Source organism: Macaca fascicularis, chromosome 3 (genome assembly GCF_037993035.2).
Source record: "Macaca fascicularis isolate 582-1 chromosome 3, T2T-MFA8v1.1".
In the NCBI taxonomy this organism is placed as follows: domain Eukaryota; kingdom Metazoa; phylum Chordata; class Mammalia; order Primates; family Cercopithecidae; genus Macaca; species Macaca fascicularis.
The window spans coordinates 86,275,805-86,299,942 of NC_088377.1; the positions used below are offsets into that span (position 1 = coordinate 86,275,805).

The 24,138-nt window shown below is 53.5% G+C and overlaps 2 protein-coding genes across 18 annotated transcripts; one reads left to right on the forward strand and one right to left on the reverse strand.

The window, feature by feature from the left end:
• The first annotated feature begins 753 nt into the window (after positions 1–753).
• PGAM2 (phosphoglycerate mutase 2) lies at positions 754–3,585 on the forward strand. Its single transcript, XM_005595138.4, has 3 exons — positions 754–1,205; positions 1,309–1,489; positions 3,381–3,585. Exons 1-3 carry the CDS (start codon positions 792–794, stop codon positions 3,545–3,547), a joined length of 762 nt encoding a protein of 253 aa, XP_005595195.1. The 5' UTR covers positions 754–791; the 3' UTR covers positions 3,548–3,585.
• A 1,003-nt stretch (positions 3,586–4,588) lies between these two features.
• On the reverse strand, positions 4,589–22,369 carry DBNL (drebrin like). 17 transcript variants are annotated; one of them, XM_045387672.3, is made up of 13 exons: positions 22,224–22,369; positions 16,500–16,555; positions 14,596–14,708; positions 13,584–13,658; positions 9,426–9,572; positions 8,463–8,540; positions 8,043–8,194; positions 7,840–7,891; positions 7,337–7,418; positions 6,842–6,937; positions 6,633–6,748; positions 6,147–6,252; positions 4,589–5,524 (listed from the first exon to the last, which is right to left on the reverse strand). In XM_045387672.3, the coding sequence occupies exons 1-13, from the start codon at positions 22,304–22,306 to the stop codon at positions 5,385–5,387; spliced, it is 1,296 nt and encodes a 431-aa protein (XP_045243607.1). In that variant the 5' UTR covers positions 22,307–22,369; the 3' UTR covers positions 4,589–5,384. The 17 variants fall into 17 exon arrangements, with proteins under 17 accessions (XP_045243607.1, XP_045243605.1, XP_045243606.1 ...); XM_045387670.3 differs by having other exon boundaries at positions 7,337–7,442; XM_045387671.3 differs by having other exon boundaries at positions 7,840–7,894.
• Positions 22,370–24,138: the final 1,769 nt, after the last annotated feature.

Genomic DNA, 24,138 nt, shown 5'->3' on the forward strand with positions numbered 1-24,138 from the left:
CCTAACAATCAAGACTTCTGACAGTCCTCAGTCCTACCCCCAAACCCCCTTGGATTTCTTTTTCAAGGTGGTTTCAGCTAGGAGGGTAAGCGTGGCTTGGGTGAGAACAGATAGGGTGGGAGCATGTGGCAGGTATGGATGAGACCTTGACAAAGTGACCCCAGACGAAAGACAGGGACCCTTTCTCCCTTTGTCCTGGAAACCCAGCTCAGCCCCAGCCCTTGCCCATGCTGCTGTTGCTGCCTGGTACCTTCCACAAGGCCAGACTCCTCTCCGCAAAGCTGTGGCCCGCACCAGCTCCTCTGTCTCTCCTTCTCTGCCTGCTGAGGGCCCCCTCCCAGCCCGGCTGTCAATCACAGGAGAAAGGGGTTGGGATTTTGTTTGTCCCTCTCCCTGAGCAGAGAATGGCTGATGCGGCCACCGAGCCTTGACCTGGAGAGCCCCTCTGTCCCTGCTGCCCCCGTCTCCCCTAGCCCAGACTTCTGCCCTTCACGCCCATCCCTGACCAGCAGCCCCACTCAGCCTGGGCTCTGGGTGCCAGCTGGTTATGGACATGCCACCTCAGCCCAGGCCAGGAGCTGGTGGATGCGTAGGGCTATTTTAAGCACAGCTTCTTGGCCTGCTCCCCTGGCCCCCAGCCCCCAGCAGCTCAGCTACTGGTCACCTGCCACCGCCTAGAATGCTGATTGGCAGTTGGCTGGGGTGGGGGCTGGGAAGACACTGTTATAAAGCTGGGAGTGTAGGGAAGCAGCCGTCCCCATCCAGAGTCCTCTGTGGTCCCTGCTGCCACCATGGCCACCCACCGCCTTGTGATGGTCCGGCACGGCGAGAGCACATGGAACCAGGAGAACCGTTTCTGTGGCTGGTTCGATGCAGAGCTGAGTGAAAAGGGGGCCGAGGAGGCCAGGCGGGGAGCCAAGGCCATCAAGGACGCCAAGATGGAGTTTGACATCTGCTACACGTCGGTGCTGAAGCGGGCCATCCGCACCCTCTGGGCCATCCTGGATGGCACGGACCAGATGTGGCTGCCTGTGGTGCGCACTTGGCGCCTCAATGAGCGGCATTACGGGGGCCTCACAGGCCTCAACAAGGCGGAAACGGCCGCCAAGCACGGGGAGGAGCAGGTGAAGATCTGGAGGCGCTCCTTTGACATCCCGCCGCCCCCCATGAACGAGAAGCACCCCTACTACAACTCCATTAGCAAGGTGGGCTGCCTCCACTGGGAAGGCCTCTGGGAAGCTGCGGGGTGGGTAGTCGGGTGGGGGCCTGCTAGCTTGGGAGGGAAAGCAGCGTGCCTGTGTCCCCCAGGAGCGTCGGTACGCAGGCCTGAAGCCCGGGGAACTGCCCACCTGCGAGAGCCTCAAGGACACCATTGCCCGGGCCCTGCCCTTCTGGAACGAGGAGATTGTTCCCCAGATCAAGGCCGGCAAGCGAGTGCTCATTGCAGCTCACGGGAACAGCCTGCGGGGCATTGTCAAGCACCTGGAAGGTGAGACGCCCTCAGAAGCCTGGGCAGGGTGGGTGGGCAGCAGCCCCAGCTGGCTTCTCATCTCAGCAAAGCCTCTAGCCCATGGACCAGGCCGCTTTCTAGGCGTGGGGCTCCACATCGTTCACTGAAAAAGGAGGGCTGAGCAGCCACTTTTTTTGTGAAACTTCCCTCATTTCTGTGTAACCAGGACACACTCCACAGGGGCTGACCGCACTTGAAGCTCGCTGTGTCCCGAGGCGGGGCAGGCTCCAAAGGGGCATCTGCCCAGGGACACCCAGCTAGGAAACGGAGGGGCTGGGCTTAGAGCATCTAGCTCCAAATCCCGGCTTACCGGGGGCCCTGGACAAACCACCTCCATCTCTGGGCCTCTCCCTTTTCCAGGGTGGTGGGGAGCTCCCAGGGCTCCCCTGGTACTGACTGCCTCTTGATGTGTAGGCTTGGACCCCTCGCAGGACCCTCCCCCATCAGGTCCTCAGATTCCCTGCATGAGCTCCACCACCTATCTCCCTCTGGAGCCCCTCTCTGGGCAAAGGAAAGACCAATCAAAAGAGGGGTGCAAGACTATGGAGTGGCCGGACCCCGGGCTTGTAGCGGGGCTCCCACTGAAAAGCAAGGGCTGACAAACGGGCCCGAGATACATGGGTGCAGTGAGGCCTCGCCCAGAGTGACTGGCACCTCCACTCTGCCTCCCACCTTAATATTCTGACACCAGGGCAGTCTAAATTAGCATCTGAATGACCTTAAAGCTTGTAGAGTCCTGGAAAGGCTAGAAGGGTGTGCCCCAAACCTTCTGCTCCTGGGGCTGATGGGCAGCTGGCCAGAGCACCCAGACTGGCAGGCCCCGGAGACCCAGCCCGCCCCAAGCCTGCCAACTCCAAACACGGATACCTGGCACCTGGCACCAGGGCCAGGCAAACGGAAGGACCACCTGCCTCCTCTCCCTTCTGGAGGCTTCATGCCAGCCCCATGACCCTCCCACAGCCTGGTTTGGGGAAAGGGGATGCACTTTTGGTGGTGAATATGAGGGGATTTCAGTGGGAGTCCCTGAATCCCCAGGGAACATTCTCTTAAACCTTTCTGCACGGAGCGGGGGTGGAGTGGTGCGAATATCAAAGGTCGAGCTGCTATTCCCAGCTCGGGGGCTGCAGGAGGCAGGCAGGGTCAGGTTTCGACCAGGCTTGGCCTCCCTGTCCCTCCTCCAGCTCCATTCCGCACTTGCTCCTGTTCAGGATGTCTAGAATTTAGAGCACTTTGGAAACCAAAGGGCGCCGGACGCAGTGGCTCACTCATGTAATCCCAGCACCTTGGGAGGCTGAGGCAGGTGGATCACCTGAGGTCAGGAGTTTGAAACCAGCCTGACCAACATGGTGAAACCTGTCTCTACTAAAAATACAAAATTAGCCCTGTGTGGTGGCGCTCACCTGTAATCCCAGCTACTTGGGAGGCTGAAGCAGGAGAATTGCTTCAATCCAGGAGGTGGAGGTTGCAGTGAGCCGAGATCGCGCCATTGCACTCCAGCCTGGGCAAAAGGAGCAAAACTCCATCTCAAAAAGAAAGAAACCAAAGGGCTAGTGTCCTTCCTGACCCTCAACTTCAGTCTGCCTGGAGTCACACTGGGCTGAGGGGACTATGGACAGCACCACCACAGGTCACAGCCACTTGGGTGGGGCTGAAGTCCCCATTTGTTTCACCACTGGGCTATTTCTGCAGGCTGCTTGGTCTAACTCAGTTACGCCTTGACCTTCGGCAACATTTCTGTGGCCTCGCTCTCAGGGCTGGAAAGGTTGGTGCCAGGGGAACTGGCTCTGTGGCCCATAAAGGTCATATAGTGTCTGCTGTGTGAATAGGCTGGGGACAGAGGGGCTAAGGACACCTATTCCTTCCGGCACAGGGATGTCAGACCAGGCAATCATGGAGCTGAACCTGCCCACGGGGATCCCCATTGTGTATGAGCTGAACAAGGAGCTGAAGCCCACCAAGCCTATGCAGTTCCTGGGTGATGAGGAAACGGTGCGGAAGGCCATGGAGGCTGTGGCAGCCCAGGGCAAGGCCAAGTGAGGGGTTGGGCTTGGGCAATAAAGGCACCTCCTCCCACAGCCTGGACTCCAGCGCAGCCGGGCATGCCAGGCTCACCCCACCATCAGCTATGGGGACTCCAGAACCAGGGGTGCAGCCATCTACCTTCCCCCACTCCATGCCTGTGTCACCAGGGGCAGGAGCCTAGTACCCACCCCTAGTCATCAGGACACTGAGCCAGGGCTGCAACCACTCCATGAGTTTGCAGTCAGGACAAGCCTGTGGTGACCCTGAAGCTTCAGAGCCACTTAGTAACCATGCTCTAGAATTGGCATGCTTGGGGCCAACTAGAAGAGGCCAAGTGACCTGGCTCTCCCCATGGGGAGCAAGGACCACAGCCAGGACATGGCTTCCCAGACAGCTTCCTACAGAGGGCAGCTGGTCCTCTGCTGTCCTTGCAACCCCCAGGTGGCACTTTGAGCCCTGACTTTTGGGTGGGGACAGGTAAGCCCAGAGGGGGTCTCAAAGCTGGCAACAGCCCAAACTTGGGTCTTCCATGGGAGTGGAGGGGAAGTTCCCTCTTCATGGGAGAGGCACCAGGAAGCCCTGGCAAAAAGGGGAGAGGCCTGAGCACAGGAAAGCCGGGAGCAGGGTTGGATTCCATGCAGCCTGCACCCCAGGCACCAGCAGGTGACGCCTCGAGTCACGCACATCTGCCTAGCAGCTCTGGGGCACAGGAGGGACCTAATTCCCTGGATGCTCGGTGGGCGCCAGATACCTCACGCCACACAGTGGGCCATCCCATGTAGGCAGAGGCTCCCTGAAGCTGGGAGCAGGGCAGCCCTTGGCCTCTCCCAGAGGAACTGGAACGCAGGAAGGCTCCAACTTCAGTCTCATCTTAACATTTAGCCTCTTCCTGGTGGCTGATCATCATCAGCCGCAGTCTCAGGGTGAGGGTGCTCACACCAGACACACAGCAGAGGCAGATACCGGGCAGGCGGCAGAGTGCTATTCCCACATGGGAGCATTCAGGCTATAGCAGGGCAGGTCAGAGCTGCGAGCCTGTGTAGACCAAACTGGGAATTCGTGGTCCAAAAGCATATTTGTTCTTCAGGGACATGGATGAGCTGGGACAGAAAATAGGGGAAGACAACAGGCCAAGGCCACTCTGTGTTACGTTTCCTGAAGTCAGAATCAGTTGAGGCACACACTGGGGCTGGCAGGCATTGAGTGAGCCATGTGGAGGAACATGTTGTGTCTGCTGTTTTCGAATACCCACGGTGGAAGCTTGACCATCCGCATCCCCACTTCCCATAGCCCAGGCAGAGGGACAGAGAAATGGAGTGGGGAGCACAGAGCAGGCTCCGACAAGACAACTTCCCTGCTGCCAAACCACCATGATCCACTCTGACTTTGGTCACAAACTCCGCTAAAAACAATTCTCTACGTTCACTGTTCCCAAGGGTCATTCTAAACAGTGGTGGCCACCACCCCTTAGAAGCAAAAGAAAAAAGGCAAATAAATGCAGAAGGCAGCCGGAGCCTCCCAGATGCCCCTGCTCAGGACCCTTCCCCACAGCTTGGCAGTGGCCACTCAGGGCTTGGCCACAGGCAGGGCTTGGCTCAGTATCCTGTCAGGGGCAAGAGCCAAGCTGTGTGGGAGGGTCAGGGGGATGCAGGAAGGATGTCTGGGAATCACCAGGCCATTGCTGCATTTGGGGTGACAGGCTGAGTCTGCCAAGTCAGAGGGAGCCCTAAGGCCTCATCCTCACTGGGGGTCCCATTCCTGGAAGAGTGCCGAATGTTCAACTCCCAGGCCTCCTCTTCCAGCAAGAAGAAAGCCACGTCTGAGCAGGGAAGGGCAAGATGTGCCCTCAGCCTCACTCAATGAGCTCCACGTAGTTGGCAGGGAACATGCCAAAATGGCCATCCGGCCCATAGCCACGCCACCAGCCTTCGTCGATCACCTCGATGCCTGTGATGAGGTTCTCGGGGTCAAAGGAGATCTCTGTGTCGTCGGCTGCAAAGAGGATGAGCCCAGATGTGTATCAGGGGCTCCCTCCCACATCCCACCTGCTCGGGCAGCACACGGCAGCCCCACCCTGCTGCAGTACAGCTCGCTGTGGCTCTGGTTCCTCCTCAGAAATATCCCTGCCACACTGCTAAGCCTTGGCCAACACTGCACCCTGTCCCAATGCTGCTCTGGTGACCACAGCCTCAGGGCACACCCTCCTACAGAGCATTCCCAAAAAAGGCTAGTGTAGACACCAGTCTGCTCCATGGGGAGCCTCCACCCCATTCTCCAAGGCCTCCACCAGGGACGCCTGGGGAACCAGCATCCAGGCTTGGCCCACCTCCCTGCTCAGACCCCATGTTTTGTGACAAGGATGGCAACTGGGATTCTACATCAGCAGCCAGCAAATAGCTATGAGGAACACATGGGGAGGCCTGCGCTGTGCAGGACACTCCAGTGCCACAGTCGCCCCCACTCCAGAGGTGCTTCTACCCCTAAACGCACCACCCACCCTCCTGTCTTCTCTTCCTGACACCCCGTGGTGCCATCTTCCCATAAAACCCCAGACCCTCTTGTCTCCTAACCTCAGGACCCTGTGGTCCGTGCCAGCCAGGCCAGGGCACCTTACCTGCCTGGTAGTCGTACAGGGCACGGGCACAGAGCCCTTGCCCACTGAGCCCCTGGCCCTGAATGTGGTAATCAATGTGCTCAGAGCCGGCACCTTGCTGCTGCACCTGCCCAGGGATGACAAAGGTGTTACCCCAGACTCAGCCCTTACACCCAGTCGCTGCTCTGCACCACATGGCCCGGGTCAAGCTGGGAGTACACAGAGGGAAAGCAGTCTACAGGCTCGGGGGCTGCTGCTGTCCCCGCCCTACCAGAGCACAGAAGCCACAGGACAGTGTGCAAATCCCTCAGCCATGGGCTGCAAGGTCCCCTTCCCACCCAGCACCTCCTACAGAGTGGTGCTTGCCCTGACAATTTATAGCACAGGGCTGCTCCAAAAATGCATGTGCTTTAAAACCTGTTGCATGCCCCCAGAAAACTTGGCCCGTGATAAGTGTTCCTGAGTATGCAGCCCCTTCCTGGCCCCAGCCCCACTGTAGGAACCCACCAGTGGGGGCTCCTCGTAGAAGGTCTCCTGCTCCGGGGGTCCCTCATACACAGCCTCCTCTTCTGCCTGCAGCAGACATGGAGGAGTGCTGGGCGCCGGCTCCTCACCAGGGAGATCTGCACCAGGGAACACAACGGGTTCTCACTCCCACACATCCCCCTTCTCCACTGCTGTCCCCCAGGGTCCCCATGGGATGACAAGCGCCTTGCCTGTCCTAGGCCTTGAGACAGTGGCAGCTGGCTCTCTGCCAAAGTGGGTCTCTGGTTGGGTGAGCTGCTTCTGCAGGAAGGGGCTCCTCAGCTTGCCTGCAAATCCGGGTAAATAAATACATCATCACTTCAGAAACACCACCTGTTGCACACGCGCATGCGCACGCACATACACACACCCCCCCCAGCCACAGCACCCTCCACCCTGGTGTGCTCGAGGCAGTCTCATGGGGCTTGCCCTGGCTAGTGCAGGAACAGAGACCCCAGGGCCATGTGCTATGTGGTGACCTGGTAGACAGTGCAGCCCAATATCTTTTGGAGGCCAAACTGGTGACCAGTGTGGTCACTGATGAGGTCAAGGGCCCCAGGTGTCCCTTCTCACTCACTCATCCCTGTCACCGATACATGTCACTAGCCTCAGAGAGTCCACATAGGACCCCAGGATCCCCCTCACCCTGCTGCTGTCTCGTGGCCAGGCCCAGAGGGAGGTCTCACCCGGCTGAGGACTGGAGACGGAGGTGGTGGACATGGCCCTCTCCTTCTGCTTGAAAATCTCCCTCGGGTGCATGGCAGACTCCTGGAGGGAAGCACATGTTGACCCCTGCAGTGGGCAAAACTTTCACCACCTCTCCCCAGATCACAGCCCCTCCAGCTGTCAGTCCAGTAGCCCCTCAAAGGTGAGTATGGGGCCAGGAGGCAAAACGTGTTCTCAGGTGAGAAGTCATTTAAAAATAAAAAGTCCCTTTAAAAAGGGAAGTAAAACACAGAAGCCAAGGGGCTCACAGGGCCTCCCCCAGGACCAGGTGTGGTCCAAGCCCGAAGCTTCCGCCTTTGACTTTCCTCTCTACTGTCAGCTCTTGAGGTGCCCAGGTTCCAACCTGCCCCAGCTGACTGCAGGGCAGCTTCTGCCCAGGTCTGGGCTGGGCCCTCAATCCACGATCAGGGACTTCTGTGTGTGGCCAGTACAGGTCCAAACAAGGAGAGCACCCTCATCTTACCTGCTCATCTCGGTTCCTTGAAACCACTTCTTGCTGCTGCTCCTCCCACGTCCTGCTGGGAAGGGCCGGGTGGGGTACAGCTGAGGCACAGCCACAGCTTCTCACGCCGCACCCCTCAGTCCTCCTTGCCTCCGTGGGATGGAGCGGGTGCCCAGCAATGCCCCAGGGTGGGTCCCCCAGGCCAGCCTCCACCTCTGGCTCACCTCTGGGGGCTGGCCTCGCCACGCTGCTCCTGATAGCGCTGCTCCCGGCGCGCAGCCTCACGCAGCTCACGCTCCCGGCGCTCCTGCTCCAGCTGCCGCTGCGCCTCCTCAGCCCGCCGCTTTTCCTCCAGCCGACGGTTCTCCTCCTCCTTCTGCAGGGAGAGCCGCTGCCCGCTCAGCCCTGTGCTGACACTTCAGCCTAATCCCCTGCCCAGGACTGGGTTTTAGGCATATGGCCAAAGACGGGCACCAGAGCCAATTGCTCACTAGCCTTGTGGCTTAACCTACCCGAGCCTCAGTGTGACCATCTGTAATGGGCACCAAGGAGAGCGGATGCTGCACGAGCTCGCTGCGAAGAAAGCTGAGCCACAGCAAGCAGAACACTCCCATGTGCCCAGCACGCCCCGGGGCAGCACTCACCTCTGCTTTGGCCCAGAAGCTGTCTTTACCAACCCTTTTAATCTCAGACACAGCATTGGTCTTCTGGTACACAGAGCCCTGTAGGGGACAGCACTCATTAGAGACCTGGACCCAGGTGGAAGGCCAGTCCCACAGGCACCAGAGGAGAGAATACACTAAACTTGTGACAGCACAGGTGAGTGCTGCTAGGACTGGAGCCAGCAGAGGCGGCAGAGCACTGCCCAGTGACCCTCAAGGAGACACATATCAAGATGACCTGAAAGAAGCCCAGGACACTGCCCCAAGGGGGATGCTCAATCCCAGACAACACTAGAGGGGTCTCTGGTGGTCTCTGGCCCTCATAGATGGGGGCCAGGGCAAGAAAGGCCCCCATACTCCACCTGCAAACTCCTAGACATTGGGCAGTTCTGAAGCAGGCCTCTGGCCAGGGGCACTCAGACAGCTGACTAGCACAAGAGCGTCCAAGGAACCACCACTGAGCCCAACCGCACATCTGTGGACGCAGCTCCCAGCCATCAGCTCCACACAGCACTGGGGCCGCAGGCCCACAGGTATCTCCTGTGACTCCAAGGGGCCTGCTCTGGTTTCAGGCTCTGCCTTGATGTCCCCTTTAGTTCCTCCACAGCAGCTACCTCCAGGGGCAGCCCAGGATGTGCCAGTGCCATGACCTTGAGGGCAGCCAGACTATCATAGCCATGCATCCTGCAGAGCTTCCACTCTGATCACACAGGCTGGGCTCCAGATGAAGGCTAAAGAACAGCTAGTCCAAGCCCTAGGCAAAGTCAGAGGGCTACTCCTGCTCATCTGGTCAGTGGGCACTCCCCACAGCTCAGGGGTTACCACCTGCAGAAACTAGGCAGGCATGGGCCCAGCCAGCCTGGGTGCTGGGAAGTGCACATTCCTGGCCCCCCGCCCTCAGGCCCTGAGCAACAAAAGGACTGGCGATGGGCAGGCAGCACTCACCACTGGGGCCTGGGGCCCCGCGTCCTGGAAGCGGCCACTCTCCTTGTGAAAGCTGTAGTTGGCACCTGAAGCCTTGGCCACCTTCTCCATGATGCACTCAGGCTCCACATCCTCCTCGGCCCGTGCATTGATGGTCACGTGGGCCCCCTGCAGCAGGAGTAGCACTTGAAAGAAAGGCTTTGCAAGCCCAGGTTATGGGCCAAACTCCTGTCAGTCCACACAGCACAGGCCACTACTATACCACACAAGACTGGAATCAGGAAACCAGAAGGCACCTGTCTCGCTGCTGAAAACTGAGGCATGAGTTCCCCTCAAGGGCTCAAACAAACCAACTTGGAGCAAACCCCTCATACTTGTCCCAGTTCACGTGAAACCCTTGCCCTCCACTGTGTTATCCAGTAGTTCCTTCTGTAGATGTTCCCTGCTGCATATCAGTAGACAGCCCAGGCATGATTTGCATCAAAGGCCTTCCTTCCAATCAATGAAAATTAATTTTAAATGCCATCTGGAAACCACAAAAGACCCTGAATAGCTAAAGCAATCCGAAGCAAAAAGAGCAAAGCTGGAGGCTTCGTGCTACCTGATTTCAAATTAAACTACAAAACTATAGTAATCAAAACAGCATGGTACTGGCATAAACACACACATACAGAACAATGGAAACTAACAGAGCACCCCACACACTTACAGCCAACTCATTTTTAACAAAGGTGATAGGAACACACACTGTGGAAAGGACGGTCTATTTAATAAACAGGGCAAGGAAAATTGGATATTTATATGCAGAAGAATGAAATCAAATCTTCATCTTTCACCATATAAAAAAATAAACTCAAAACGGATTAAAAAGACTTAAATGTAAGACCTGAAACTATGAAACTACTCAAAGAAAACATTAGAAAGACGCCCCTGGACATTGGTCTGGGCAAAGATTTTTTTGGGTTAAGACCTCAAAAGCCCAGGCAACAAAAGCAAAAGTAATCGACTACATCAAGCTAAAAGGCTTCTGCACAGGATATGAAACAATCAACAAAGTAAACAGATAACCTACAGAATGGGAGAAAATATCTTCAAACTATCCATCTGACAAGGAATTAGCGACCAGAATATAAAAGGAACTCAAACAACTCAGTAGCAAAAAAATAATAATCTGATTTTAAAATGGGCAAAAGACCTTAACAGATATTTCTCGAAAGATGATATACACATGGTTAACTACATATGAAAAAACGCTCAACATCACTAACCATCATCAGGGAAATGCAAACCAAAACCATAATGAGCTATCATCTCACCACAGTTAGAATGGCTATTATAAAAAACTCAAAAAATAAATGCTAGCAAGGATGTGGAGAAAGGGAAACTCTTACACACTGTTGGTAGGAATGTAAAGTAGTACAGCCATTATAAAAATAGTATGGTTTTTTGGTTTTCTTTTTTGAGACAGTCTTATTCTGTCGCCCAGGCTGGAGAGAAGTGGCACAATCTCGGCTCACTGCAACCTCCACCTCCCGGGTTCAAGAGATTCTCCTGCCTCAGCCTCCTGAGTAGCTGGGATTACAGGTGCCCACCACCACACCTGGCTATTTTAGTCCTACTAAAAACAGAACTACCTTATGATCTAGCAATCCCACTGCTGGGGATATATCCAACTCTGATGTTCAGCACTATTAACAACAGCCAAGACATGGAATCAGCCAAGACATGGAATCAACCAAGACATCCATCAATGGATGAAAGGGTAAAGCAAATGTAGTATATAAACACGAGGGAATATTATTCAGCCATAAAACAGAATAACATCCTGTCATTTGCAGCAACATGGATGGAACTGGAGGTCATAATGTCAAGGGAAATAAGCCAGGCACAGAAGACAAGTATTGCATGTTCTCACTCATATGTGGGAGCTAAAAAAGTGGGTATCATAGAGGGAGAAAGTACAATGGTGGTTACCAGGGGCTGGGAAGGGCATGGGGGAGAGAAAATGAAGAGACGTTGCTTAACAGGTACAAAAATACAGTTAAATAGAAGGAATAAATTCTAGTATTCAGTAGTACAGAAGGGAAATTGTAGTTAACAATAATTTTGTATATTTCAAATTACCTAGAAGAGAAAAATTATAATGTTCCCAACACAAAGAAAAGATAAATGTTTGAGGTGATGGACATGCTAATTACACTGATTCATTGTATACACTGTATACAGGTATCAAAATACGACATGTATGCAAAAAATATGTGCAACTATTACATATAAATTTATAAAAACCCTGGGCCGGGCGCGGTGGCTCTCGCCTATAATCCCAGCACTTTGGGAAGCTGAGGAGGGCAGATCACTTGAGGTCAGGGATTCCAGACCAGCCTGGCCAACATGGGGAAACGCCATCTCTACTAAAAATCCAAAACTTAGCTGGGCATGGTGGCAGGCACCTGTAATATCAACTACTCAGGAGGCTGAGAAAGGAAAATCACTTGAACCTGGGAGGTAGAGGCTGCAGTGAGCCGAGATCATGCCACTGCATTCCAGTCTGGGTGACAGAATGAGTCTCGTCTCAAAACAAACAAACAACTCTGATAAAAGAATGCCATACACGTTTTCTACAAAAAGTAAGCTACTGACATCTTCATGAGAAGCCAGACCCATGACCTCATTCACTGTTACTATCCAGGTTGAGCATCCCTAACCTAAAAGTCCGAAATCCGAACTACTCCAATCAACATTTCCTTTAAGCATTATGTCAGCACTCAAAAAATTTCAGATTCTAGGTTGGGCGCAGTGGCTCACACCTGTAATCCCAGCACTTTGGGAGGCCGAGGCAGGCAGATCACGAGGTCATGAGATCGACACCATCCTGACTAACACGGTGAAACCCCGTCTCTACTAAAAAAATACAAAAAATTAGCTGGGCGTGGTGGCAGGTGCCTGTAGCCCCAGCTAATGGGAGGCTGAGGCAGGAGGATGGCGTGAACCCGGGAGGCGGAGCTTGCAGTGAGGTGAGATCGCGCCACTGCACTCCAGCCTGGGTGACAGAGTGAGATTCTCTCAAAAAAAAATAAAATAAAAAAATAATTCAGATTCTGGAGAATTTTGGATTTTGGATGCTGAACTGGTAAGTATTTAATGCAAATATTCTCAAATCCGAAAAAATCCAAAACATTTCTGGTCCTAAGCATCTCAGATAAAGGATACTCAAACCTGTATACCTGATAAGCTGGGAATTCTCTTATCGGCTCCTAGATGGAAACTGAGGTATAGCTGAAGAAATGTTGGCAGAACCAGAAATCAAAATTCTGAGTCTCCTTTGCCAGAGAAATGCAACCAGCGAAATGCAAAAAGTTACCTGACAAGTGACCAACAAATGCTTTTGTTACAAATAGTTTTTAAAATTTAAAAAGGTTCTATTATAAGACTGACATAAATCCATGTAGAAATGGGGGCTGGAGGCCGGGCGCGGTGGCTCAAGCCTGTAATCCCAGCACTTTGGGAGGCCGAGGCGGGCGGATCACGAGGTCAGGAGATCGAGACCATCCTGGCTGACACGGTGAAACCCCGTCTCTACTAAAAAATACAAAAAAAACTAGCCGGGCGAGGTGGCGGGCGCCTGTAGTCCCAGCTACTGGGGAGGCTGAGGCAGGAGAATTGCGTGAACCCGGGAGGCGGAGCCTGCAGTGAGCTGAGATCCGGCCACTGCACTCCAGCCTGGGCGGCAGAAGCGAGACTCCGTCTCAAAAAAAAAAAAAAAAAAAAAAGAAATGGGGGCTGGAAAGGAATGCATCAAAAGGGCATGTGCGTGCTAAGATGGTGAGCACTCTCCCCTTCCTCCAAATCCTGACGGTATTACTAAGCTGTTTAGAGGCATCATAAAACAAAACAGAACCAGGGCCCAGCCTTCTCACAGCACCACTTCCAGCATGGTCCTTTATTCTGCCCCACTGAGGCCGGCCTGTAGGTGGCCCTGGCAACATCCTGACCTCCCATGCATTCGCTGATGAAGAGTGAGGCAGCCTCTGGTCATGCCCTGAAGGGCAGGCAGAGAGCATTAGCCAAGAGCACACTCCCGAATCCAGTTCTGATTCCCACTTGCTTGCACCCAGGAACCTGGGACACCTCAAGCCTGTGAGGCCTGTTCCCACTGGAGCAGGCCTCGCCAGGCCTCACCTTCAGGAAGTTGGCCATGGTGCTGACGTGGCTGGCGCAGGCTCCCTTCCGCACATCGTTCACACCCTCGCCTGTCTGTAACACAAGTATGCCCAGAATGACCCAGGCCTCCCCCAAAGCCACTTCCCTCCCCTGGGGACCCAACATCTACCCTGTGTCCCAGAAAAGAGAAAACTGCAACCCCCAAAGCAGAACCAATTCTTCTGACTGCATCACACTGGTGAGGTAAGTTTCCATGCCTCCAAGGGGCTCATGGACGCTCCTTTGGCAGGATGGTTACTGGCTTTCCCTGTGGGGGCATTTCATGACTTTCATGAGTTTTCTTTCTTTTTTTTTTTTTTTTTTGGAGATGGAGTCTTGCTCAGTCGCCCAGGCTGGAGTACAGTGGCACAATCTCAGCTCACTGCAACCTCTGCCTCCCAGGTTCAAGCAATTCTCCTGCCTCAGCCTTCCGAGTAGCTGGGACTACATGTGCATGCTGCCACGCCCAGCTAATTTTTGTATTTTAGTAGAGACGGGGTTTCACCGTGTTGCCCAGGCTGGTCTCAAACTCCTGAGCTCAGGCAATCCAACCACCTCGGCCTCCCAAAGTTCTAGGATGACAGGCGTGAGCCACCGCACCCGGCCTTCAAGAGTTTTCTTGATCCCTACCAAGGGATCAAGGAGGCCCTGTCCCTGCACTGCCAGGCTCCTAAACACTCCCTCAGGCTCTCTACTCCATCAGAACAACCACCCTCAAGAGCACGGAGCAAGAACTCCCTGCGACTGCTTTTACTCCATTTTGCAGGAAGAACTCTAGGCTTGGAGGGTGAATTCTGCATAGCAAAGTCACAGTTATTCTTTGGGACACAATGAATCTGTCAACTAGTCTGCTCATTCACGAGCTCAGAGCTGTTCTATTGATCCACTAAGTCATGCCCGTAAAACACTCTGTTCCTGAAGTCAAGCCAAAACAGGAAAGAAGACAATGGGGTTTCCTGGGTCACACCTAGATGAAACGGGCTCCACATACCCAGTTGATGAGGACAAATTTGGGCAGTCCGGAGTTGGGGTCCTTCACTCTGCAGAAGGCATACATCACCTTCCCGCTGTTGAGCTCCTCCACCATCTCCTCCAGGCCACCCTCTGCAGCAGAGTCACAAGGAAGGTCAGGGGTGGCCCTGACATTCCCTGCTGGCCCTCGTCCCACCAGGAAGGGAAGCCAAGCTGCCTCTAAACCAGGGCTTCTCACATCTACCTGTATCAGAATCTTTCTAGGGGCATGTTTACAATCAGAGTCCTGGGCACCAGCCCCACTAAACTGACTGATGAGAGCTGGGTGGGACCTAGGAGTCTGTGATTCTGACAAGTACCTCAGGTAATTTCTTTTACCCACACTTGTTTAAAAACCACTTCTCTAAACCCAGAGGTAATTCTGGAAATAAAAACAGGGTCACTTCCCTGGCAAACCAGCCACCAGACTTCCAAATGGAGGATGTCTACATCAAAATTTTATTGTTGCCTCAACCTTGCAAAGGGGCCCGGAATAGCAGGGCCTGTAGAGTCACCACTGCCTGCACCTGTGTCTGCTCAAGCTCCAGGGCCGCCCAGGGGGCCAGACCAGATTGAACATCCTGCAGCAGCATAACTGGCTCAGCCCTCACAGACTCCAGAAGAGAGGGTGATGGGGGCAGGGGGAGCATAGGAGTGGGCAGCTCTAAACGATTCTCCCCTGACACTGAGGCTTAGCCCCCACAAGCTTTTCCAGGTTATAAGGAGGAAGAGCTGATCAGGTATTTCAGCTACAGGGCTCCATATAAGTGGAGGCAGTCATGAGTCCCCACTCTGGGGACAGCAACTTGTTGCGTTTGTGGCAGAGCCCTGTCCCGTGCCACTGGGGATGATGACAGGAAACTCAAGTTGTTGATCCCTGCAACTCCCAGTCACCTGCCACACCACATGTCTACTGTTCAATGGTGATCCTTCTAGAAAGGGGACACCTCCCAAAAAGGTTGTGAAAGGAAGGGGCTTTCTACCAACAACAGCCACCAAACCGTGGAGAACACACTCCGAGCGCTCACTGAACAATGAAGCCATGTCCGGCTCAGGACAGAGGGAGGGGTCAGAGAAGTTCTGGAGGAGGAGTAGTCAAGGGTGTCAGCTGGGGGGCCCACAGGTCACACTCTGACCCAGCCTACCCTGACAATCTCTGCTCTGTGCTGGCCAAGAGCCTGTCCTTCCTGCAGAGACCCCCAGAGCCTCCCCCGTGACTATCTGCAGTGATACTGCCTCTCCCAGTGAGGATGGGGCCCCTGCAAGCACTCGGCACAAGACCAGGGCAGGACAAAGGGAGACTAGGCCATGTCTGTGGACCTTCTTTCCGCCAGCACCAGTTCTGGGACTAGTGAGCTTCCCACCACAGCTCCCTGGACGCAGGCTGCCCACAAGCTGGAGAGGCCTGTTTCCCTCTCAACTCTCCCCAAGTAGACACAGAGAAAGCACTCCCCTGCACCCAGAGGGGAGGAGAGCCAAGAAGGACTGTTTTCACTTACACATATCTGAAACCAAAGGCCTGCCAGAAGTGGCCAGTGAGCACTGGAAGCCCCATGTGGCTCAGTGGACCAAGACGGCTGAGTGCGCTGACCTCCGGTCCTGCCTGTTGTTGGCTCATGTAATGATCAAGGGGCCAGGGAACCCCCAATGGAGTTAATGTGGGGTGGGTCTGCAGAAGGCAGGCTCCAGTCCACTTCCCACCCTCAGTGGAGGAAGGTGTTGAGCCACTGGCAGAGGCCACCTGTGTGACAGAGTCCCCTTCTTCCTGTGCAGTAGCTGAAATGCCAGCTGAGATGGACTGCTGATGGTCACAATCCTCTCTCCTTTGCACACGTCACCCTCCTACCTCCTGGTGTCCCCGAGTCCATTTGGAGTCATACTCACCCCCTGTGCCAGCCACACGGATGTCGTTGCTGTTGCCTTCATAGGTAAAGAGAGCCCTGAAACGAAACACAAGTGAGCTCTGTAGCCAGTACCTTGGTTACATCTCTCCTCACCACACCTACCATGACTTTCCACTACACCCCAAAAAGCTTGGGCCGACAGTAACACTGTGAGTGGACACAGGCCCCTTCTCACTTTGCTCTAGCCTGCTAACCAGGTTCTCAGTAGGCAACTGTGCAGCCTTCTCAGCTCGGCAGCAGGGAGGACACTGGCCTGACTTACCATGGGGTGGGGGTTGTGAGGGACAAAGCCACGGAGATGGGAGCACACATCTACTATGAGGAAAACATGAGCTGTGGAGTTTCCAACGACTGCTATACATTCGTGTGTCAAATACTCACCTGGCCACACCAGGTATATGGATTTGAAGAGACAAAACATATCTACATATTCCTGAACCCAGAGGACCCAAAAGGAGAAGCAAGTCAGAGAAATACACACGCTGGGCCCCTTGGAAGGCTGCCCACCACTCCTGTGCATGTCTGCCCTGGCTCCAGTGAAGCCTGGCAGGTAGGGCAACAGGTCCTTCTAGGCTTGAGACTCTTTGGTAAACACAGATAACTACAGGTTGTGTTTATTAGAAACCACAAGGGAATGACACAACATGAAATCACACAGTTAAAACCATGAACCTGCCAAGCCCCTCACGGACAGGTACCCATGAGCAAGTTTCCTATCTAGCAGAGCCTATCTCTCCATGGGTGACATGGGGCCATGGCTTTCTTTTCCTGTAAGATTAATTATTCATAAGAACTCTGGGCCAGGCGCGCTGGCTCATGCCTGTAATCCCAGCACTCTGGGAAGCCAAGTCGGGCAGATGGGGATCACGAGGTCATGAGATCGAGACCATTCTGGCTAACATGGAAAAATCCAATCTCTACTAAAAATACAAAAAATTAGCTGGATGTGGTGGCAGGCACCTGTAGTCCCAGCTATTCAGGAGGCTGAGGCAGGAGAATGGCGTGAACCCGGGAGGTGGGGCTTGCAGTGAGCCAAGATCATGCCACTGTACTTCAGCCTGAGCAACACAGCAAGATTCCATCTCAAAAAAAAAAAAAAAAAAAAAAGAACTCTGGGCCAGGCATGGTGGTTCATACCTGTAATCCCAGTACATTGGGAGGCTGAGGCAGGAGGGTCACTTGAGTCCAGGAGTTTGAGACGAGCCTGGGCAACATGGTGGGACCCTATCTCTACCAAAAATACAAAAATCAGCCAGGAGTGGTGGCACATGCCTGCAGTCCCAACTACTCGGGAGGCTGAGGTGGGAGGATTGCTTAAGCCCGGGAGCTTGAGGCTACAGTGAGCCATGATGATGCCATTGTACTCTAGCCCAGGCAACAGAGTGAAACCCTAACTCTTAAAAAACAAACAAACAAAAAAAAACAACAAAAAAAACAAAACTCTGGTAAAGATTCATTCTGACTTGCTATTAGCATGAACCTTGCAGCAACTCAACACCCCCGGCAGGACTGCTGGACATGGGTTGCGGGCACTGACCCATTGGACTGTAAGTCAAAGGCAAAACCCAGTCCTGTGTGTGTCATCTCCCCAGTCTCAGCCAGACGGAAGCTCCAGGGATAAACAGGTGGACAGGAACCAAATCAGCTTCAACTTGGCTTCCCCAGGGCTTTGCCAATGCCACTGGGCAGAGATGCTTATGCCTGAGAAAGATGGAGAAATTAGACCCAGGCCCAGTGGGATCTGGTTGGTAGGGAGGAGACAGGCCTCCAGGAAAAGGCACTGCTTACCAGGAGAGGAGACAGAATACAGAAGGAGAGAAACACCAAATGAGAAACACTCAGAGAAAAGGAACTAGAGAAGAGACCACAGAGAAACAAGAGAAAGATTTGGGAGGTGGCACACTGTCAGCGTGAGCTGGGGGAACGCCCTGGAGGAAAGAAGCCCATTCCTCTTGATGACCACAAAGCCCTGGCTGCCAGAAGATAGCAAGCTGGCACAAGCAGCAGGGAACGAAGATGGCAGCTTAACCCAGCTCTTGCAAGAAGGGACTCAGCCAGCTACAATGGCTCACGCCTATAATCCCAGCACTTTGGGAGGCCAAGGCAGGCGGATCACCTGAGGTCAGGAGTTTGAGACCAGCCTTGCCAACATGGGAAACCTTGCCTCTACTAAAAATACAAAATTAGCCAGGTGTGGTGGTGGATGCCTGTAATCCCAGCTACTTGGGACTCTGAGGCAGGAAAATCACTTGAACCCGGGAGGCAGAGGTTCCATGCCACTTCACTCCAGCCTGGGTGACAAAGCAAGACTCTGTCTCAAAAAAAAAAAAAAAAAGGGACTCAGCAGCTAATATAATAAGAGCCAAGCTCAATGCCTGCCACCTATCTCTCTGACTTGATCCCCCTCTACCCCAGGCCACCTTTAAGAATGTTCCCAGTGCAGGCCGGGCGCGGTGGCTCAAGCCTGTAATCCCAGCACTTTGGGAGGCCGAGGCGGGCGGATCACAAGGTCAGGAGATCGAGACCACAGTGAAACCCCGTCTCTACTAAAAATACAAAAAATTAGCCGGGCGCGGTGGCGGGCGCCTGTAGTCCCAGCTACTCAGGAGGCTGAGGCAGGAGAATGGCGGGAACCCGGGAGGCGGAGCTTGCAGTGAGCCGAGATCGCGCCACTGCACTCCAGCCTGGGCAACAGCGTGAGACTCCGTCTCAAAAAAAAAAAAAAAAAAGAATGTTCCCAGTGCAAAGGCACCTTCCCAGTTTAGAGGCCCTTGGAAAGATGGGCGAAGGAAGTTTCAAATCAACATGAAAAAACATGGTGCACTGGCCTCTGAACAGCAAGAAATATGGAGTGTCAAGCATCTTATAATTCAATCATGCCTTTGAAAATTAGTACTGAGAGCCTACTGCTTACTAGTTACAGGAATGCAGCTATGAACAATCCCTAAAAGGTCCTACCCATGGAACTTACTTTCTAATGGGAGAAAAAATACACACCTAACACTAATGTACTATTAGCGAGTGAAGCAGGTGCTAGAGGTGACACATGAACCAGGTAAGATCAATACCAAGATATGGAGTAAGCAGGGGCAGGAGACAGATTCAAGACAGAGAGCTGATGTCATGGCTGCTCCCCACTCTGCCTGCCTTCCCCAATGCCAGCACTGTGTGTGTGAAACCTCTTATGCCCCACCAAACTAGAGACCACCTCTTCTTCCTCTGATATCTCTACCACTTTTTCTGTATGAATCTCTGTCCATCCTTCATCCAAGCATCTGCTACACATAACAACTGTGCCTCAGGCACCAAGGACAGAGAGACCCCACCCCTTCCAGTAAGAGATAAAGGTGACAAGAAAACCCATAAGGATTTTCAGCACATGTTGTGTCTGGCATGTGTCTGAAGGAAGTCAAACAGAAAGATGGGAAAAAGTGCCTACAGACAGGGAGCTAGGAATCAAGGAAGGCCTCTCTGAGAAGGCAACCTTGGGGCAAAGAAGTGAAGGCTGGGGACAACGTGGAAGAAGTGTGCTCCACGCAGAGGAAGCAGCAGAGCAAGGACTCTGAAGAGGAACCAACTTGTAAGTTTGAGGAAGAGAAAGACGGCCAGAGTGGTGACAAACAGGTGTGGCCACAGTGTGGTAAGTAAAAGGGGTGGTAGGTTCTGGGTCACGCAGGACATCAGCAGAGCGAGGAGTCTAGGCTTTATTCAACATGCAACAGGAAGCCACTGTAGAGTTATAGACACGGAAGTGACATGGTCCAGATATTTTTCCGCAGTGTGCAGGAATCTACCACACAGTATCTGCTGTAACCTTAATGGTTGTGACTATGAGGGTGGAGGCCAGTGGGTCATGCTGCTGAGTAACACAACCTGTAGTGCTACAAGAGCCTGAAGGTAGGGAGGGAGCATGGCATGGCTGTCTGGGCAGATGAGTCCAGTGAGATAGGTGGGTTCTGACTTCATGAAGGGAAAGAGGAGGTTCCACAACCCTCATGAGGGACAGAGAGTAGATGGGGTGGGTAAGCACCAGGCCAGGAGTGGTAGCAGACAGCTCTGGTAAGAAGCCCAAGGAAAGGCTAGGAACATAGGAGGTCTGAAGAGGGAAGCCCAAACTGCCAGGTGGGCTAGGAGGCATCATCCCAAACCAGTGATGGTTCCTCAGAAGACTGATGATGAAGAGAGACCTGGAAGAGAGATAGATCAGGAGTGCCAGGAAGCTCCTAGGTAAGTCTGCCAGGGTAAACAAAGTGATCAAGAGCATGTTAAGAAGCAAAATCTTTAACTGGGCAGGGCTGGAGAGGGGCAAAGATTCTTCTGGGTTCTAAAGCCAAGTGGTATCATGAGGACATGAAAATGGGGCACTCATTGCAGAGATGCTTTTGACTGGGTTTGAAGTAACAGGAGAGGCCTAAGAGAAACACGAACAGGAATAGGAGAGAGGCAAAACAGGGGGCTGACATCTAGAAACTCTCCTGAGAAAACTAACACTGACTGACATGTGGGTAAATCTGAGGGATTATAAAGCAGGCAGAAAACCCTACCAAGGAAGTGACGAGACATCCTTCTTTAGATGCCTCCCAAACAGAAGATGTGCTGTTTGGCATAAGTGCCATCCAGGGCACCCAGACCTGACAGGAGAGTCTACAGACACCCCACAGACCTAAGCAACTGCTATTCTAAAGCTCTTCCCCTAATGGCCCGGGGCGGAGGAAAAGGCAAAGCCATAACATCCTCAGGGTCACAACAGTACACTGCATAAAAGCCGCTCTGTGCTGGGCACTAGGAAGTGCGGAGGAGATGAGAAAGCACTTGTACAAGTGGAGATGGCCCCCATACAAGGGGAAGACAGTCGGGAGGGCCTCAGTGCTGACCACAGGGTGGCCCCACCACGACTCAGCCTCCAAGGCCCAGTTTCTATTCCCCAAAGTTGGTCACCTTAGCCCACCATACTCAGCATATTTCTCAGAATTGGAATTTCTCAAAATCGGTCAGCGAAAACAATTTAAGCAAATGGGAAAGTGAGGATATCTTGGGTGGGGGAGGGAAAATGGGACCTTTTCCCAAATAGATAGCGAGCATCCTACTTTCGTACATCTTCTCATGTCTCAGGCACAGGAAAGAGTACACTTTTTGGAGAAAGAAACGTTCTGAAGTCCATGTTCACAGAGAGCCAAGAACCCAGATCCCCGAGCTCCTCGTCTGAAGCCCCCAGGGCAGGGCTCACATTCACAGCCTGGCCGCCAGGCCGTTCTCAAATGCCCATCTCTGAACACAGCGTTTGCAAAAAAAAGGGCGTGGCTTCCGCCTTCTCAGAGAGGGCTATGCAGGGCCCCCTTCTCCAGGGAAGTCCCAGGGCTGGAAAGAAGAACCTGGCGAAGCTAGCAAGCACGACCAGGCCGAGGATCCAACATGGAAGCCCGCGGAGCCCATAGTGGGTGGCGAGCGGCAAGGGGAGGGGCGGGGACTCACTAGGTCCCTGCAAGCCGGGTTTAACTTTTCCACAATCGGCGGGGCAAGGGGTCACGGGGGGAGACAGCACTCCTGCTGCGGTGTGGAGGGGGCAGACAGGTAAGCCCCGGGCCACCTGCCGGGGTGCAGCTCCCTGCTCGCGCTCCCGCTCCTCCCGGGTCCCCGGCTCGCCCCAGACAGACCCACCCCTGAGGCAGCCCCTGGCCCGACCCTGGCCCGTCTCGCCGCCCACCAGTCGGTCGGGGACTTCTCGGTGACCACCCGCACGTAGGCCTCCTGCAGCGCTGGCCCGTTCCGGCTCAGGTTCGCCGCCATGGCCCGCCCCGCAGTCTCCGCGCCGCTGCTGCCGCTTCCGGGCCGGACCGCCCCTTTGACAGCAGACAAGCCTAGCCTCCGACAACCGGAAACCCCGCCCCACGGCAGGAAGCGGAAATGACAGGGGCCAGCTGCACCCGCGGGTCCTAGCGAGTCGTCAGGCCCCCTGGTCTAGCATCCGGGTCCCGCGAACGCCGAAAGACAAGCGGGAGAAGCGAGGACTCGGCTTTCTGTTTGTCCTCAGGGAGGGATCCTGGGGCGCGGACTAGCTGTTTTCTGGTCCCACGCAAACGGCAGCTTGACTTGGAAGCCTGGCCGAGAGGACCCAGTCCAGCCCCCGCTAGCTGCTCTCACAGCACCGTGCTCATTCTTTTCTAAATCTTGTTATGTCGATGCGCTTATTTGAGAGATCTTGGGTTCACTGCAGTCTCCCTCCAGACGAGGTCTTCAGCCTGTTTGTGGACCCTCAACAGTTTGATCTATGAATGAAACATGCATAAATGTACGAATACCCGGATAAATGAATGCTAAGTGACGATCACATCGCTACAAACCTAACTGAAAGTGCCTTTGTGCTTTCTCACTCTCACCTGAGTTTTTCACTCTGCAATTTGGTGGAGGCCAGGATAGTGGAGGCGTGAAGAGAACCTGCCTTGTGCTTCACCTGCACATCTGGATGGTCGCCCCTAGAAGGTGTCAGTAATTCCTCAATCTGCTCCCCTCCTCCAGTGAACACCAGTTTTTCCATCCACAAATCTGCCTACACTGACTGAACTAGCTTCTTATCTGCGTGATAGGGAAACATGCCAAAGCCCAAGGCAGCTCACAGCTTCTTTCCCTCCCATGGAGAATAACTCCCCTTCCTCCTTAAAATATAAATCCGGCCGGGCGCAGTGGCTCACGCCTGTAATCCCAGCACTTTGGGAGGCCAAGGTGGGCGGATCGCGAGGTCAGGAGATCGAGACCATCCTGGCTAACACCGTGAAACCCCGTCTCTACTAAAAATACAAAAAATTAGCCGGGTGTGACGGCGTGCGCCTGTAGTCCCAGCAACTCGGGAGGCTGAGAATGGCGTGAACCCCGGGAGGCGGAGCTTGCAATGAACCCAGATAGCGCCACTGCACTCTAGCCTGGGCGACAGAGAAAGACTCCATCTCAAAAAAAGGAAAATTATATATATATATGTATATGTATAAAATATATATGTATTATATATATATAAATCTACAGTCCCCTAAGTCCAGATGTGCTTTGGAATTCAATCTAAGATTTCAGAAAAGTTATACCATATATGTCCTGTATACTCTGTAAGCCCTTATCACAGGATCTGGAGAGGAACTGGTAATCAGACGTGTTCATACTTTTGCTGTGATGTGTGTGAATAATCAGCTAAGTGGAATATAAGAAGACTCTAAATATCCTCATGGCCATTAAGGTCAGTTTTTGCTACCAAATGAACTACCAAAATCTTAAGGTGTTTGGATCTGGATGGTGCAGATAAGGGCTTGTGGACCTAATTTAGAAAAAAACACAGTTCATTTGTTATGTCCATTTTTCTTTCTGTTCACATCATTGTTGCTTGTGGTCTTGTTTGTTTTGTGCTGCTATAACAAAGTACCACAGACTATGTAATTTACATATAACAGAAATTTATTTTCTCACAGTTCTGGAGGCTGCGAAGTCCAATGTCATGGCACTAGTATCTGGTGAGGGGCTTCTTGCTGCCTCATAACATGGTGAAAGGGCAAAGAGGATGAGAGACAGACAAAAGGGGGTCAAACTCATTCTTTTTTTTTTTTTTTTGAGATGGAGTCTCACTTTGTAGCCAGGCT